Genomic DNA, 18486 nt, shown 5'->3' with positions numbered 1-18486 from the left:
CTCCTGGGGATATGGTCATTAGTGGCCAGATATTCACGATTATGGCAACATTCTCTCTCTGTCGAGATGCAGGGTTAAGGTTCATCAAATACCCATAATTGTGGTTGTACAGTTTTTTTTTAGTTTTTTTTTTTTTACCCTAATTCTCACTGGTCATGCTGTATTTCCAGATGCAGAGACACACCCCTGAGCCCCGTGTAAAAACCTGAGGAGTGAGATGATACCAGAGCCCACGGCCGCAGCTGCGTCCAGGCCCTCAGAGCAGAAGTAAGCATCTACCAGCCAGATACGGACAGGTTGTCTCATTAGTTGACAGCGCGTCCTTGAATAGTAATTTCCTTCTTTATTCGTGTACTCTAATTTCGTGTTTTTGACTCCCCAGTCAGAACTCTCGCGACGGGGCCAACTCCTCTGGAGCCGTCAATCATTCAGAGGATGAGTCGGGGAATGAGAATAGACAAAAGAGCGTGGTAGGTGTTTTCGGAACGGATTTTCCTGCTCACGCGCGGTCGATCACTGTCACGAGAGGAGCAGCTGTAGAGAAGCAGTAGGATGATAGGAGGGAAGTGAAAGTCAAGCAAAGCACACGTAATGCACGACCCTACGATGCCATTATGTTGATACTGTGTAAAAGCTGTAGAGGGAAATAGGCCCTTTCTGGGAGGATAGTTTGCCATGTCACAGAAGGAAAAGCAGAGTTGTAAATGACACAATTAAAGGCCCATTACTGGGGTTGTTTGGATATTTCTAGAGCTGAAACAATTTGTCAGTTAATTTGCTGCTCGACAGATGATTAAGCTGCAGCTATTTTGATAATCATTTAAACATATTAGTCATTTTCCAAGCAGAAATGGCAAACATTGTTTGATCTCAGCTTCTCCAATGTGAGGATTTGCTCCTTTTCTTTGTCATATATGAGAACCGAACTGAATATATTTGGGTTTTGGGCTGTTAGTCGGATAAAAAAAGTAATTTGGAGACTTCACCTCGGTCTCTCTCTGTAATTCGAATTGGCATTTTTCACTATTTTGAGGCTCGTTAGCACCAAAGCTGGAGGGGTGACGTGTCTGGCGCCCGACTGACTTTCTTGTATTTGCACCTTGATCATTCACGTACTTCAGTGCCAACGCAGGAGGGGTCTGTCATTCAGAAATTTGTATTTCGCCCGTTTAGGATGCGGCGGACTGGTGGAAACTCCTTCATATGTGGACGTATATGTGCTTCAGTCGTTTCAGCCGTCTGTACTTTCTTGTTTTGTTACATTTCCAAAACCTGCAGAGGAGAAGGAAAAGAGCACACGAGGGCTCAGAGAATGTCAAACGCAAACGTGCCAAGGCCGGCCGCAGCAGCGTTCGCAGAGCAAGAGGCAGCCACAATAAACAGAGGCACGTGGAGGCCGTCACCCTGTTTGAGGTGGTCACCATGGGCAGGAGTGCCATGCAGGTAAGGTAGCTGGCCTCTGTGATGGAAATCTGTTTTGATCAAACGTCTAAAAGTGGGATCGCTCCTCTAGATCCTCTTACTTTTTCGTAATTTGAAAGTCAAAACTGTTGGCAGGTGAGCCCAAGTGTCGAATCACACCGATCAGCATCTTTGGTTTTCCTCAGAAGTAGCGTGAGACGTGCACAGAAAACATGAGTTCGCCGCCAAAACACAGGTAGTTCTTATTGACCTGGGGGTGCTCAAAAGACTCTGCAGCAGTCTCTGGGACCTTTGTCCTCGAACCTAAAACAGGACTCACGTTTGACTCTTCTCTGCCTTTTTCTGTTCACATAAGGTAGCTTGTGCAATCGTTTTTTGTTTTTTTGTTTGTTTTTTTCCAAACTCAAAAGATCAGACCTATCATATCTTTCGAAAATCACGAGAAATGATCACGTCCTCGTGACTAGATTATTGTAATTCATCATAATCCTGCCTCGGCCAAGGGGCTGCATTGATCGGGTGTTGGCTTCTCTACATGGGCTGCCGGTAGAATTTAGAATTCAATGGAAAGTTGAGGTCATTACTTATGTGGCTCTATGTGGTGGAGCCCCTGTGTATATTTCTGAATTGATGTGTCCATATACTAACTTAACGTCTGTCAGATCGGCTGACCAGTGTCTACTAGATGTTCATGGAGCTCGACTTATGATGAAGGGAGTCCGAACATTTCTTTATGTTGATTTTATTTTTGTTTTGTATTCTCTATTCTATTCTCTATTTTTAAAATACAACCTCGTTGTTACCGTCATGCTTGTTCGATGCTTTAAATGTGAAGCACTCTGTAATTTATCTTTTGAAAAGGGCATTATGTATAAACCTTTTCTTACTTATTACTTGCTTTGGGCTTGATCATTCTGTCGGCAGGTTAACAAGCACGTCGATATTAAAGTTGCATATTGAGCTAAGGAGCAGCTGCATGCAAACGACATTTACAGCTTTTTACAGAAACAAGAATCAGCCCATACCCTCGATTATAAAAACACCTGAAGATACCAGCTACGATAGGCTGATATTATCCGGTGTATTTTCAGAATATTAACACAAACTCATGTGTGAGCAGGCGGTGATAGAGGACTGGATTGAGGCGTACGTGACGGACAGAGACTCCTCTCTCCTTGATCTCATCAGCTTCTTCATCCAGTGCTCCGGGTGCAAAGGCAAGCAGTCGCCGCCCACGCGCACATCTGCAAACGCCTGCAAACACCCGCCCACACGCACACGTGCACACGCACACACACACACACACACACACACACACACACACACACGTACATGCAGAATACACAGAATCATATCTGTGTTTCCCTTCTGTCTTTCCCAGGCGTGGTGACAGCAGAGATGTGTCAGAGCAAAGAGGACAGTGATGTGATGAGTAAGATGGTCGAGGAGCTAGATGAGGTAAGAGGTCTTCAATCTGGTTTTTTGTTTTCCATCCTTCTGTCTCTCGCTGTTGCAGCAGCTTTGACAGTCTGAACTGAAACTGTGTGACTGTGTGTGTTTCAGGTCGCCAGTCTGCAGTATAAAAAGTTTCTGGCTTTTCCATGGATCCTCACAGTCACGTGGCCCATGGACACAGTCAGTAGTACAAACCTGCTTTCTGCACTTTTTCTATTCACATATAAACCATTTGATCTCTTAAATGTATTTATCATCTTCCAGTTCCCAGAGGGTCTCATAAAAAAATTTTTTTTTAGCTCCTTTTTGTCCAAACGTGTCCTCAGTTAGTGCTAAACATCAGTTGCATTGAATCGTTAGCCTGCACTGTCATCTGTCCTCTCAGGAGCAAAAGTTCAGGATTGCATGTTGAGAGTTTTTTGCACACATGGACACTGGATTCTTCACTTCCAGCGAAGGGTTTGTTGAGGCTGCTACACAGCGTATAGGTTTTATGCTGAGAATCCAGACATTCAGTGACAGTAAAATGGCAGAAAGTAAATACGGGAAGCAAACTGGGGCCGATTTTTGGATTCAGCTCTGATGTATTCAACTCAGCGTACTTTTACTTTTAGTTAGGTTTCCCTTCTGCAGGAACGCCCTGTTTCGGTCGCATATCTGTCTTTCACTCAGTCACTTTACACCTGGAAGCTGTTCACAGTCTGAGTTATTGAGCAGCTCCACAACCACAACTAATCATAAATGTACCATGTTATACTACGTGATAGCATTATATTTGACTCTCTTTTGTACCCATTTCTTGCTTATCAGTTTGTTTTCTTTATTGTGTGCACCCCAGCGCTGAAGGAACACAATTTCTCTCCCCTCTTCAGTCCTGCATATGGAGAGAAACTCTCCCTTGACCTAGGCGACAAACCTTTCTGCCCTTTCCTGTCAATCCAACTTCTGCCTTGTCTTTTTTCCTACTAACTGAGCTGATATCCAGCATAGTTCTTCACATGAGGAAAGTAAAGATGACGATGAATTGAGACTTTTAAGTGACTTGCTTCTCTAACCTCTGAAAAGGGTTTTCTCTCCCCCTTTTTTTTGGTTTTTTTTTTTGGCCTCCCTCCTCCTCTCCACTGTAGGACAGTGTGGAGTATCCTCTCATACAGTCCGGCCCCTACGGTCGCTGGTTTCACTCCGAGTTCTGTGACTTTGTGTCGGTGCTGGTGGCTCAGTGTCAGCACAGCGTCATCTTTGACAGATACCTGATGGACACACTGATCTCGCTGCTCACAGAGCTGTCGAACTCTTACGTGCGAGCCTTCCGACACACCTGCACGCTAGCAGGTAAGGAAACGGAAAACACACAGACACACACACACAGACACACAAATGTGTTAAATAAACTAATCTCTACTCTGGGTTTTCGATGCGGACATCTGTAATAAGCGGTGAAGCTGCTGAGCGCTCTGGTGGGCGTGGCTCTGAGCCTGAGTGTCGGGATCGAAAACAGTCAGAAACTTTACAAGGTGCAGAGGACAAAGACAGCGAGACAGAAAAGCACACCACAGCTGGAGAGAATACAGAAGAAGATTACTGAGGTAAGACGCCTCACTTTGTACCCGACTGCGTAGAGGGGAGTTTGAAAGATTTCATCTCTGCTCCGTGTGAATAAGCCACATCTTACTCGCTCCTCATGCTCCTCCAGCTGCAGGAGAAGAGGGTGGAGATAGAGAGCATGATGGACATCATCTTCAAAGGAGTTTTTCTCAAAAGATACCGGTAAATGAACCTCACAGTTTCTCTGGCATTGCTTGGTTTCAGCTTTTGATGTGCATTAGAGGATTATTTAATTCGGTTTGGAGCTGACGTGTGCGTTTGTTTCTGCGCAGGGATGTGCTTCCAGAAATCCGCTCCATCTGTATGGAGGAGTTGGGTTTGTGGATGAAGCTCTACAGTTCTGCATTTCTCAGTGATAGCTACCTCAAATACGTGGGCTGGATGATGTACGACAAAGTAAATACCAGCAGAGACGAAACACAATGTGATGTGACGCAAAAGTAATAATTTTTTCGCATGTTGTCTGACTGCCATCCACGGTTATGAAACTGGCGATCAGAGCTATAAATGTTTAATGTCAGGCCCCTGGTGTAAAGTTTGAAACAAGCTATTGACTGTATGTACGACCTCTGTACTGATGTGCATATCATCTTTCAGATACCAGATGTGCGTCTCAAGTGTGTGTTAGGTTTGCAGGGTTTATATGGAGACCCTCTGCTTCTCCCCAAACTAGACCTGTTCACCAGCCGTTTCAAGGTAACCAAACCCTGCTTAAAGTTGCATCAATGGATTATGGCCACTAGGGGGCAGGAAAACATTTAAAAAAAAAAAAAAAAAGCAGACGGACACACAGTCATCAAATGGAAGTCCAATATTCACTAATCTTGAGCAGCAACTCCTGATAAAAATATCTGCTTCTTTACGTTGAATGTCGTTCATTCCTCAAGTTTCTTAACTTTGTCTTCTGCTGCTGGAAACGGTTTTGATGAAAGCAGTGAGACTAAACCATAGAGTCCACAAGACCAGAACAAAGACCAAAAACAGGCCAAAAAGCTCGGTAGTGCTGCAGAGTTGGGTGATACATCTGCAGAATTGATTACTGTTGTTGGTTACTATCCACAATATTGATTGATGCAGGCACTGCTAAACAGAAAGGCTCTTTGTAAGTGCATGATGCATAAATGCATGATGTGTACTGTTTGTGCTCCAGGACCGGATGATCTCCATGACCCTGGATAAGGACAGTGAAGTGGCAGTGCAGACCATGAAACTACTGGTGCTCATCTCCAAGTTAGTCACCAGCATGTTTGTCGCTCTTATTCTTTTCCAGCCATCCTTAATGTTTTCCCACTATTTGCATAACTTATAATAATTTGCAGAACTTCCGATGATGCGCTCAGTCCAGAGGACTACAAGCAGCTCCTCCAGTTCGTTTACTCTTCACAGCGACCTCTTGCAGCCACCGCAGGGGAGCTGCTCTTCTCGAGGTGCGTTGACCTCCATCACTTGAAAAAAAAACAAACCAAAAACAAATAAATCAAACAAACAAACAGCTAATTCGTGTTTACCCTGATATTGTTGGTCTCTCTCAGGCTTCTGAACACTGTAACTCCTGCATCTGATACTCAGGATGAACGAAATGAGGAGGAGGCACATGAACGACGAACCTCTGCCAGACTGAAGGCTCTGCTGCAGTTCCACCAGGAGTCTGAGGTGAAATACGTTGGAACCTTCAATTCAACTCAAAGTTAACCACCTGGACTTACTTGTGTCGTAGGGGGGGCTTAGTATATGTTCATATCATGATGCTGTGTGTCGTCTCTTGCGTGTCTGTGTGTGTGTGTGTGTGTGTGTGTGTGTGTGTGTGTGCCTGCAGCTGCACAAACATGTGGTATACCTGGTGGACAGTCTGTGGGACTGCGGCGGAGCTCTGCTGAAGGACTGGGCCACTCTCACATCCATACTGCTGCAGGACCCTTCCTCACACAGTACAGGTAAGAAAGTGTGTGTGTGTGTGTGTGTGTGTGTGTGTGTGTGTGTGTGTGTGTGTGTGTGTGTGTGTGTGTGTGTGTGTGTGTGTGAGTACGAGTTGGTGGTGGAGCAGGCAGGAGTGCAGTGAAAAGTCCTCAAAAAGATTAGTCGACCGATGCATTTGTTTGACAGATTATTTCACTGATTTGACTACAACATTTTCCCACATATTAAGGAAGAATACAGTCATCTAGAAGGATTTCTTAAAACCTGGTGCTTATTGATGACTAAAGCGTATTTGTGAATGTTATTGGGATGCACCAGATGTGCAGAACACCACCGCTTCGTTACCAAACACCCTGCAGTCTATACTGAGTATTAAGGGCAGCTATCCAGGAGTGTCATCATCAAAATACTGATGTTTTTAAGCATCGATGCTTAAAAACATCAGTATTTTGCAGCACAACTGCTCTCGTGAGGATCTGGTCCGTGAATAGACTAATAAGTAAAAGTTTCTCACTATTTTTCATAAGTATATACAGTATTTTGTCCTTTTTCTCTCCCTCTTAGTTTGAGAAAACTAATAAGCCAAAACTGCATAAATTATTGGTCTTTTATTTTATCTTGAATTAAAATAAATGTGGGGCTTGGACTGTCTTCAATAAATCTATTACAGCTAAAAGTCTTTTTGACTGTTTATTATTGTTTATTATTAATACGCTGTCTGTATCGGCATCATATTAAGTCAGTTTGTCACAGCCTCCGTTGGCCCCCTATGCTCTGTTTTCAGCAAAGTTTGTTTCAGCCATAACATACCACTGCTAGATTCTGTTATTATCCAGATGCTTCACAATATCTAGCATAGCACCTTTCAGTTTATCTGTGGAGGAGATGTTCACGCATCCATCAAGTCTACAGCAGTCACGTCTCCTGTGTTTGTCTGTGTGTGTGTGTGTGTGTGTGTGTGTGTGTAGGTCTTACACTGGCAGAACAAGCAGTGCTTGTAGAGATTCTGGTGGCGTCGGTGCGTCAGGCCTCAGAGGGACCAGCCCTGGCCGGGAGGAGCGGAGCGAAGAAGGTCAGTGGGGAATCAGTTACTAATAAAGATGGCATCACCTTAAGTGTATTGCAATAGAAATATTGGACCGCGAGTCTTATATTATATTTTACTTGACAATATACTTTGGACAAAAAGCATCTGCCAAATGAATAAAAATTGTAAATGTACCGTTGTAAATGTACCATTGCAGGTAATGAGCGCCAGAGAAAAGAAAATTCAGATGGACGACTGTACGAAGCTGACCGAACATCTCCTCCTCGTGCTTCCAAAGTTACTGTCCAAGGTGTTTACCCCTCACAGAATTGTTATTGTACAATTAAATTTTGTATGGAGAGCTTTCAGATCTCCGTGGAGAACAGTCAGATGCTGCGCATTGCAGTCCCGATCCTTTCTGTTCGTTGATGTTGTGTGTGTGTGTGTGTGTGTGTGTGTGTGTGTGTGTGTGTGTGTGTGTGTGTGTGTGTGTGTGTGTGTGCGTGCAGTTTTCAAGTAGCCGGGACATCGTTGCCTCCCTGATGAGGATTCCTCAGTACTTCCACCCTGAGGGTCCTGAGGCTGAAAACACACAGGTCTGCGTCCCAGCCTTTCAGCTTACACAAACGATAGCATGGAACATGAAAAATGAATGGGGTGACACACTTCCCTCATCTTTAGTGATAGACCAAAGGTTTTGGAGCCATGAAATCAAATTCAAATGTTTTTTTTTTTAATGTAGAATTTATTACGGAGCCACTATTATTGATTACGTCAGTTACACTGAACGAGTTATTATAGCTGCATTGTGAAAAATTGAGGTAATGCTGAGAGCATTTCTCACGCCGCAGGACTGCGCTGGTATTTATGTTCTTGTGGGCAAAATTTTAATGGTGAAATTACACTGATTTTTAGCTGAAGAGAGCATCCAAGCCTCTGTAACCAGGGCAGTCATTTTATTGTTTGATTATTGATTTATCTACTAATTATTTTTTTCATACGAGTATTCATCATGTAGTAAAATGTCAAAAAAAAAACTGTGACAAATACCAAATGACCAAATGTGATGTCTTGAAGTTGTTTGTTTTGATCAATCCAACAACTATAAAAAAACTGGAAAACAAGTTCTTATGACACGAAAGAGAGAGAGGCAGAAAACAGTCGGATCTGTGTTGTTGTATCAAGCATATGTTTTGTATTTTTAGACACATTACTTGAAATAATTAAGCAATGATCAAAATCGCCATCAATTGGTCTCGCGTTGGCGGTCGACAAATTCTGAAAGTAACTGGCGCCGTTCTCGTCCTCTTTCCCTCAGGCAGTATCCAGCCTGATGGCAGAGATGGGAGCGGTTTTGGACCTCCACTCGGGCCCTGCTGTTCTGGAGGCGGCGGCCCGCACATATCTCGCCCTGTGCGGCGAGGAGACGACCTGGTGCGCCACGGCCCGGGCGGCCAGAGACTCTCTGGTCCAGACCTGGGCGGACCGCCTGACAGTCCTGCTGGAGGACTCACTCAAGGTGAGATACACTGATACACTGTGTGGCCAAAAGAATGTGGATGTACCGTACGTATTTATGTTTTGGACTAGTGAATTACTTTTTCTTAGGTGTTTATTTGAGAAAGTGACAAATTTAAGACCGTTATAATCCTGTTCACTTGTCCAGGGCAATGAATGTTGAATACTCTGTATACTGTATTTACAAATGAGCCCAATAACAGGGCCCCTCAAGGCAAAAGGTTGACGGGTCATCAGATACTTCTGTTATACAAAATAATGGACATTTTTTTTCTGATTTTCGTCTACATTTAACTTTTTTTCTTGTAAAATACTGGATGCTTTCACCTCTCCAGGCCTCAAATCCTTCAAATGAAAGCGTCTGAGAAGGAAAATCATTCTCTGGTGTAATTGCTTACAGGTCGTCCAAGGTCACAGAGGTCACGAACCACGATGGTTGGCATTCACTGGTGTACAGGCGCGCCAAACACCCGTGCAGGCAGAGAATAAGTAGCCCGGCTTAACAAGACGACTCACTAGTTCCTGTTTGTCTGTCGCAGGGTGACTGCTTCTCCGCTGATGAGGAGAAAACCGGAGAATTTTTAGCCACACTGAAGAAACTCCGAGCTTTCCACAAGTAACGTTTGAGATTTATCCGCAATGAGGTTTTTTTTTTTTTTTTTGAGCCTACAACGTTCTGCCAGTGAGGTGTATTTATGTGCTGTACATACTGTATCTGTTTCGCTCCACGTTGCTGTAGCTGTCACGACCTCTCTCGGTGGAGCCTGTTTGAGCTGCTCTCTCCTCTCCTGCCGGCGGAGAGCAGCCGGGGAGGAGCGCCGCCCGAGGTACCATCACTGCCCCCCTCAATAGTCAAACGTAGCCACTGATGATTTAACTCAACACCGCACAAGTGTTGCGATCGCATTTATCCACTGTCGTTCTACTATAATTGTCCTTAGTCTCTGTCTCTTCTGCTCCCCTTTTTGTCTCTGAAGGTGCTGCTGGAGGTTCTGCAGTGTCTGTGTTACTTCCTGCTCTGGTCTCTCAACACGAGTCATGAGACTCTAACCTCCAGAGTGAGTTACATCTACTTTAACATGCCAGAGTATCAAGATATAAAATATTGAGATTTTTTTCACATTCATGGAAACCATCATATACAATATATTCCTAAAATCAATATTCAGACCTGTCTTTATATGACCTTTATTTAATCAGTTAACCTCATTGAGATCAAGATGTCTTTTGCAAGACAAACCAGAATACAGCAGATAAAAAGAAAATCAAACATGACCAGACAAACAAAAGCATACGTACATACATTACATACATGTATACATATATATGTGTGTGTGTGTGTGTGTGTGTGTGTGTGTGTGTGTGTGTGTATGTATGTATGTAATATATATACACACAATCTTTGTTCACATTCAGAATTTTTGGTTTGCAAAGCATTAGTCACAGAAAATTACCATGTGAAATTGAAACAAATCTTCTCAAAACAGTTGAGAATCTACCACCAGATGAAACTGCGTAACTTTAGCAAAAACACAAATACATCTTGTTAATTACTTAAAGGGAAAACAACTTTGTTTTTTCCAAGAGGACTTTCATGCCGGCAATAAACTGAGAAGTATTGTCTTTAAAAAAAGTCATAAAAATTGATGTTCGTCTCATTTTCTTATTGCATTATCAGCTGTGATGAATTTAAAGGGAGAAGTAGTCCCAGCCCTGAGGTGACGGCAGGAGCGGGGCTAAGTTTAAGGCCTCATGGACAAACGATTACGAGCACAGAGGCTGACATTTACGAGCTTCAGCATCCAGACAATGGATGGGGGGGAAAAAAAAAAAAAAGTTAAGTGAACAAAAAGAAGGGCGACACAGAGGACACAAAAGCAGGCGAAGAAGAGAGGGGGAGATGACTAATGAAAAGGGGAATACAGTGTGTTTGGTATGCAAAGTGAAGCAACAGACAGAGTTTTTCTGTGTGACTGTATTTCTAAAGAGGCCCTTATTGAGTGGCACTATTCTTTAAATAATTTCTGCACAGTTTTAGCTTCTCTGTTCCCTTTTTGAAAGCTTGTCCATTAACAAAATGTTCATATTTGCAGGCAAAATGCTGCACTGTACGCCAGTCATCGGCATTGTTCTTTCTGAAGCCCTGTGTGTGTGTGTGTTTTGTGTTGTAGGAGAATGCTGTGGCCCAGAGGCTGCAGCTGCGTCTGTTCTGTGAGAGGAGTCATCGCTGTCTCTCCCACCCTGACAACGTTGTGCGGCAACAGGTGGGCAGCAGGTGTTGGTTTTTTTGGCAGTAATGGCCTTTTGTAGCCTTTTCTAAGCTCCCCTCATTTTTCTGTTTCAGGCTTTTCTGGGTGTGTGCGACGTCCTGACGGCTCATTCCTACCAGCTGCACGTGTGGGATCCCACCTCCTTTGGTCCGCTGCTCTACACACCCAGTCCCAAACTGCAGAGGGCGCTGTTGACCTTTGTATGCATGCACGTCTTTGTTGGCCCGGAGTGTGACAGCCAGAGCAGGGGTGAGACCCGTCTCACCGTCACTGTGCACAGGATGATGCGTCTCCGGATGTTTGTGTTTTCCCATTCAGCTGCTGAAGGAGGAAAAGTTTCTCTGTGCTCACCCTTTAATCTGATTTTAAGATGTGTACATACAATCATGTTTTTGCATTCACCTCGACTAGTTTGGTACAATAAGCAGCTTATACAAGTGTGATGTGGAAACTTGAAACCTCCAGTGTAAAAACACTGCGAAGGGACATTTATTTCAGTGAAGGGTGAGAGATCTCGTACCTATTAGTTAAACTTTTGAAATGAAAAATGTTTTCATAATTGTAGATTTCTGGATTTTTCATGGACGGAGAATGACTAGTTGTAGCAGTAACACTTTTTATTGAATGGGTCCTGTATGTTCCAGCTAATTTCCTGAAAACTTTTGGTAGTAAGCTGAAAATTACTAGGATATTTCCCAGAAACGCCTACGCAGTTTGGTTCTAATTATGAGGGAAAAGCAGAAAATGTTGGTTGCTACAGTTATTAAGTACAATATATTAATTTATTCAAATTTTTAAGAAAAAACTTAGCAGTCAAAAATGGTTCATGAATTCACGTCAATATCCATCAGAGTTCCCTAGAAAGACTTAACAAAAATACACCGGAGATTCAATAGTTATGTTTGAAACTGACTTGATGATCAACAAATAAAACACACTCCATGCAATTAAATTTCGCTGACTCAGCAGTTACACATACAAACATATCTCAACCTAACTTCCGCAGACCGGACCTGTAAAAGAAAGCGAGTCAGTTTGGCACAGTCACATATCAAGTTAAGAATTAAGAGTTCTTGTTTGTCTTTCTTTGAAACTCTGATGGACTCTTACGTCTGCTTATGAACCACTCTACACTGACTTACCGCATAATTTCCTTTTTTTTTTTCTTAAAAGCTCGAATATAACGAGCAGGTACTTAATAATGCTAGTAAAACTTTCTCCATTTTCTTTATAATTAGAACCACATTGCGTAGGTCTTTGTAGAAAATATCCCAGTAAGTAACAGCTAAATACCAGCTAATTCTTAGGAAATTATAAAAAAAGTTTCCAGAAAAGTAGTTGGAAAATACATAACCCATAAAATAAAGCGTTACCGATGTAGCTTTACGAATTTTTAAGAAGGTAATTGAACTTTATTTGTGCAAAAAAACATCATTACACAGATTGCACAAATCATTATTCCAAGCAGAGGGTTTTTTATGGGTTGGGAGAAGATCTTGACGTGATTGGATTGTCAACACTGGTGCGTCGATACATAAGCAGCATTTTACTGCTGTAGCTGCTACTACACTATATGAGGTAGGGTCATTTATTCCAGTGTTTTCTAGTTTAGGGGCCAGGCCCCGTCCAAAGGGTAATAAGACAAATCTGAGGCGTTGTAAAAGGATTGATGGGGGAGGAAAGAAGAGAAAACAAGGTTATGATACACAAATTTGCATTCATGTTTTAGACTATTCTCTGATCTTTCATTTTACCTCTTTGGGCCTCGAACAGTTTTTTTAAAATGACAACATCTGAGAAGTTAAGAGAAGAAATGTGCCCCCCTGCTAACAGCTCACAGAGGCCTGAAACGTGGGGCCCCGAGAGATTGCGGTCTTTTGTAAAAGGCCTCCAAAGGCCAAAATGTTAGGGAGGCACTGTTTCAATTTTTGACAACACATTGTATTTTATAAGCCTATCGTGTGTTTTTAAATGTACGTTCTTAATCTGAGAGGAAACCAGTAACTACAGCTGTTAAATAAATGTAGGGGAGTAAAAAGTACAGTATTTCCAGTACTTAGAAATTGCACACAAGTACAGTACTTGAATAAGTGTAGTTAGTTGTACCTCCCGCAAAAGTCCCCTGCTGGAATTGAATGGATGCAGTGAATTACCGTCTGTGTTATGCATCTGAAACGCCAGACTATCAAACTGAGGGGTGCTTTTGAGTTTTGTTTTCACCAACTTGTTTTTACTCGGACTGCTTTAGACAGGCTCTGCTGCGCAGCAAGGCTGGCAAACTGCTCCGAAAAATGCGTCGGTGACATCTGCATCCTCACACAGCTGCTGCTTTGTAGCGGTGCGTTTGACGAACATGTACCCGGGCAGCGTTCGGGACAACCAGGAGAAAACATGTTGCAGTATTGCACAGTAGATGGCACTCTCTCTCTCTCTCTCTCTCTCTCTGCCCAGAGCAGCATCCTGTGTCTTGGGCCTTTGGTGTTCTGAGTGAAGCCTTGGCTCAGAGTAGCAGCTCGCCGTGGTAAAGACATGCAGTTTTTAAATGCACGGCCACACATTTGGCTTAATCACTCACTGCAGAGCTGCCTGCTGACTGTAAATGGGGCCTGATCTCCAACCTGACCCGACAGTTGACCCTCAATTACAAAGGAAACCCTGTTAATGTCTTCAGAGTGAAACAGGGTTGACTAATTTGTATGAAGGGATGCTAGACTTTGTTATGCAAAGTGATGCAGCTTGTAAATTGATGACGGCAGTATGCTCCTGTCTGATCTAAAATGAGGAAAACAAGATTGACATGTTGGAAATACATAGGGGGTGTTCTCTTTGTAAGGTCCTGCAGGTAAACTTGTGAATTCATTCATGGCTGACTATTACTAAAACGTTTTATTATCTTTACCATGGCTTCTACTTTCAGAAACATATTGCATCCAAATATGGGAGAGTCGAGAGAAGTCAATAACTGTCCTGGTGGGAATCTCTTAAATGTTCAACCAAATACAATCCAGGATTATTGGTTTTTGAACATGTAATAAAAAGCTATTGCTTTATTGGATTTGCCTGATAATGGTTTTGTTATATAGACAGTGTTTTCTATTAGCTGCTGGATCTGCGACCACTTCGAGGGCGAGGGCACTGAGTTAAATCATAAAATCAGGGCAATCTCTTTCCGTGAGAAAATTCCATTAACTCTGGCTCACCTCCGAGGCTATTTTATTAGCCTTGTGAAAGATTGAAGCCACATGGTGTCACAACCATAACTCTAGTCTTATGTTATCTTTGATTTCCACCTGCTAAAGTCATTGTCCTGAAACTAACTAGAACAATCTTTACCGCCTGTGCTTTGTTCTTTTCTTTCTGTTATATGATTTCTCATGATTAATCACTCTTCTTACTTCGCTGCCTTCCCCTGCCTTCGCTCCCGACCACTCCACATCCAACCACGCCCTTCGCCTCCATCTGGCTCCCTCAGTCAGCGAAAACTCTGAAGTGGAGAGGCTGGAGGACCTTCACAAACGCAGAAACCTGCTCGCGGCCTTCTGCAAACTGATAGTACATGGAGTGCTGGAGATGAGCATGGCAGCTGAGGTCTTCATGTTCTACATGAAGGTAAAGGTTAACTCCTTAAAGGAATAGTTCAACGTTTTGAGAGCGACACTGCACTGTGTTCCTGGAGAGTTAGATGAGAAGATCAAAAAAGCTCTCAGGTCTGTATGGTAAATGTGAAGCTACAGCACACAGCTGGTTAGCTTAGCTAAGGGGACAGACCCAGGCTAGCTTTTTCGCCCTGCTTTCAGCCCGTATGCTAAGCTGAGCTAGCAGGCAGCTCGCTCCAGCTAGCCCCAGTTCACGCCTCCCCTGGGTCACCATTACATTCCAGCACCAAGCGTCCGATTTTCCGAAAAACGAATACGAACCCATCTTTGAAAAACCCAGAAGGACCTTCAGCAACACTTACTGTTGCTCTGAAGGTATTTCTAGAATCTTCAAAGACTCATCTGTCTGGATGGAACAAATTTCTGTCCGCTGAATGATACAAAGATTTTTATTTTTTAAACATAATTCTCAAGTTGCGCGTCTTTTTCCTAATCCGAACAAAGTTGGTAGCCAGAAATGACTTATCTCCTTGATCGATTTGAACAACTTGAATAAACATTAAAACTTTCATTGTCAATTATATTGGTATGTATCGATGTTTCTTTCTAATATTTTAGATTTTCATACAAAATAACGCTTTAATATGTTGCTTATGTTTAACAAAAAGAGCAGGGACATATCTTGCACCTGGATACCTAGATTAGGAAATAAAACTGCAATTTGAGAAATGGGTTAAAAATAGTTTTAGCGTGCAGGAGATGGAGTATTTTTTCATTTTTAAAAATGCCATCTGCTTAGTGCTGGGACTTGAATGCAATGGTAATAAAGGAGAGGCCCAATCTGTGGCTAACTATGTGGCATCGATCTTTTTATATACCTCCTTGCAGAAAAGTGAATAAGCACATTTCCTAAAATGTCAAATTATTCCTTTAATGCTAGTATTTACAGCAAATCTCTCATGTAATATTTACTCTTTCTTCGCCAGTATTATAACGACTTTGGAGACATCATCAAAGAAACGATGTACAGGACCCGACAGATAGATAAGATAGAGAGCGCTCGCACACTGGCGCTCTGTTTGCAGCAGGTATAGTCGCTACATACTTATCTGAAAAAATAAACTTCAGCCAACCCAACGTCATTGGCACCGGCAAGCAGAAGGGTGCTGATGCAATTGTCCCTCCGCTCCCCAGCTGTTTGTTCGTCTTAAAAAGGAGCAGGAGAGCGGTGGTAGGGCTCACCCAGGGGTCCAGACCTTCACCAGCATCAAGGAGCTGGCCAGGCGGTTTGCTCTTACCTTCGGGGACCTCGTCAAGTTTCGTGAGTGCGTCGTCATGATCCACAGGTCAGAACGGTTTCTTGTTTTTCATGACTTGGATTCATTTTTTGCAGGTTTTTGTGCCTAAAATTTTTGTTTGTGCTTCAATTTCTTTAGGAACGGCATAGAGTTTGTGTTCCAAGAGTTTAGCCAGACCCCAGAAACACCTACACCGCCATACCTCTCCTTCCTGACCATCCTCAGTGAGTTCTCCTGCAAACTGCTCAAACCAGACAAGAAGACAGTGTAAGTGCTGCATACAGGTTTGCAAACAGGTTTTGAAACATGGCTTTCTGAAATTTCTAAAAGTTTGTTCATGTCTGTGCAGGTTCTCCTGCCTGCAGAAGCACACCGCAGAGCACATTATTGACCTCAGAGAGGAGTGCTGGCAGCCGCTTATCTACTATCGTGCTTCTCTATTGGCTGCAGCTGAAGGGGAGGATGCCGTGTCCTATGTTAGCTCTGACAGGAAGCCAAACCCGCCCAATCGCTCTCCCTTCTCCAAACAAAAACTAGAAGGTACTGCACTAAACAACAGTCAAGCACAGAACTATTATGGACTTATCGTCACCAAGTACCAGCTACATCATGTGTGTATCCCTTTTCTCTTTTTGTTTTATTTTTTTTTTTAGAAGGCAAGTCCCCCTGTCCGGTAAGCCCCGTTGATTCCAAAATTAGTAAAGGTCACAGATCCAACTTCAGTCCAAGGTGAGGATGAAGGATGATTTCTCACATTCAGATTTCTGTTAATATCATAGACAAGTTACAAACCAAATCCTCTTCATCTCACTCACTAATTGCTGTAACCTCAGCCATCAGGAGAGGACAACAGATATGGATCCGTTTTCTCTCCCACTGGAACCTTCTGCAAGAAGACTGGACACCGAAGGAACCATCGTCAGCACGAGCAACGAGGTGGATGACGACACGGTGGAGATTGAACTTTAAATGCGAGGGGGGTCGGGGGACATCGGCGCTCCCGTATGAACGGCAAGACCTCACGGGACGTCACAAGCTCTGAGAGAGATGGTTTTCTTTTGCACCTTGTAACCAGTGTCTCCTGTGTGGCCAGGAATCTCGGCGTCCAACTTTTGACTCACGGTTACTTTAAGACAAGTTTCTCTTTAGTGCTGTATATTATGTCTTTTTAAGAAGACACAGGCTTTAAGGATTCAAGTGGTGATATTCTGTATTTTTCTTAATGCCAACAGACCCCCCCCCCCCCCAAAAAGACTAAAACCAACAATGAATCGATGCCTCTAACAAGTACTGTATGTAGCCAAAGCGTGATGTAGCCTATTCCTCTGTGCCACTGAGCTCTGTTGTCACCTGGAAATGATTAAAAACACATGGAATGAGCCCCACTGTTAAACTGGGTGACATGTTCCAAAAACATGGGCACTGTAGTTTTTTTTTGTGAGTTTTTCCCCACATAAACCGTCCTGCTGCCATAAACACTCACTAGAGCACCAAATGTGGATTAGTCCACCAGTGAAAAAAGCCCCCGGCAAGTGCACTATTTCCTCATGTTTGCGTAACATTTGCTAAAAACTACACCGCCCAGGTGTTCTAGGGAACACCTTGACCTTTTAAAAACATTAAACTATATATTTTTGATTCAGGTTTCATTTACATCTTCAGTAGGTGCAAATGGCCTTGGCCCTCAGTGCTACAGAGGAGTAGGAAAGTGGGAAACGATACTAACAGATAGTTGGTTTTAGTCTTTCCATTGGATATTTTAAAAATAAGAAATATATAGAATAACACCAGCCTTACTTTTTAAAATGTCAGAATGAGGTCTAGTATAATTTATTCAGAGACCACTTTAATTTGAAGATCAACTGTATCAGTATGTGTATAGATTTTTTTTTTTTTTTTTTTACTGTACTTGAATGTAACAGGTGACATTAAATGATCCATCTATTAATTTTTCTTTTGGATCACACTCAGGTCCAAGATTTGTCAAAATATTATCTGGGGTTGATTAAGAATTATGCTTTACTGTCCTACCTGCCACTTTATTATTGCTCCTTATAGGAAATAGTTGGGTTAAAGTTGGCGAAAAAACTACTTATGTACTGCTGTAAATAAACTTAAGTTAAAAAAAATAATCCAAACAAGTACATTTCTCTAAGTAGCAATTTGTTTCAACATGTTGATTTTTATGAATACCTTCACACCCTGTTCCACATAATACCCCATGAAGACATTGTACGAAATGGGCATTTAAAAAAAAAAAAGCATTTCATTACCATTGTCTGTAAACTTGTGTGCACCAACAGCAGCAGTAGTTACTGTGTGGTGAAAGAGTAACATTAATCACCAACAAAGTGCTTTTTTTTTATGTTCTGGAAATG

General features: G+C 42.7%; 1 protein-coding gene across 6 annotated transcripts in view; it reads left to right on the top strand.

Moving 5' to 3' along the window:
* si:ch211-269e2.1 (cohesin subunit SA-2) overlaps window positions 1-18378 on the top strand; it is a 19640-nt gene extending 1262 nt beyond the window's left edge. For 4 of the 6 annotated variants that reach the window (XM_040149146.1, XM_040149147.1, XM_040149148.1 and 1 more), the window contains exons 2-32: window positions 171-267; window positions 383-470; window positions 1279-1443; window positions 2543-2639; window positions 2804-2880; window positions 2986-3057; window positions 4005-4209; window positions 4312-4463; window positions 4571-4644; window positions 4755-4878; window positions 5080-5178; window positions 5633-5712; window positions 5802-5909; window positions 6015-6135; window positions 6299-6416; window positions 7368-7471; window positions 7644-7736; window positions 7936-8022; window positions 8745-8945; window positions 9484-9560; window positions 9684-9771; window positions 9922-10002; window positions 11116-11208; window positions 11289-11463; window positions 14687-14823; window positions 15797-15898; window positions 16005-16156; window positions 16247-16375; window positions 16458-16648; window positions 16762-16837; window positions 16942-18378. In XM_040149146.1, coding sequence (XP_040005080.1) covers window positions 218-267; window positions 383-470; window positions 1279-1443; window positions 2543-2639; window positions 2804-2880; window positions 2986-3057; window positions 4005-4209; window positions 4312-4463; window positions 4571-4644; window positions 4755-4878; window positions 5080-5178; window positions 5633-5712; window positions 5802-5909; window positions 6015-6135; window positions 6299-6416; window positions 7368-7471; window positions 7644-7736; window positions 7936-8022; window positions 8745-8945; window positions 9484-9560; window positions 9684-9771; window positions 9922-10002; window positions 11116-11208; window positions 11289-11463; window positions 14687-14823; window positions 15797-15898; window positions 16005-16156; window positions 16247-16375; window positions 16458-16648; window positions 16762-16837; window positions 16942-17077 — 3552 coding nt within the window. In that variant the 5' untranslated portion in view covers window positions 171-217 and the 3' untranslated portion in view covers window positions 17078-18378. The remainder of the gene's footprint in view (window positions 1-170; window positions 268-382; window positions 471-1278; window positions 1444-2542; window positions 2640-2803; window positions 2881-2985; window positions 3058-4004; window positions 4210-4311; window positions 4464-4570; window positions 4645-4754; window positions 4879-5079; window positions 5179-5632; window positions 5713-5801; window positions 5910-6014; window positions 6136-6298; window positions 6417-7367; window positions 7472-7643; window positions 7737-7935; window positions 8023-8744; window positions 8946-9483; window positions 9561-9683; window positions 9772-9921; window positions 10003-11115; window positions 11209-11288; window positions 11464-14686; window positions 14824-15796; window positions 15899-16004; window positions 16157-16246; window positions 16376-16457; window positions 16649-16761; window positions 16838-16941) is intronic. The other 2 variants (XM_040149151.1, XM_040149152.1) reach the window with 2 other exon arrangements.
* Window positions 18379-18486: the final 108 nt, after the last annotated feature.

Source organism: Xiphias gladius, chromosome 16 (genome assembly GCF_016859285.1).
Source record: "Xiphias gladius isolate SHS-SW01 ecotype Sanya breed wild chromosome 16, ASM1685928v1, whole genome shotgun sequence".
NCBI lineage: Eukaryota > Metazoa > Chordata > Actinopteri > Istiophoriformes > Xiphiidae > Xiphias > Xiphias gladius.
The sequence above is the reverse complement of the archived record's forward strand: the minus strand, read 5'-3'. Positions and strand labels throughout refer to the sequence as shown.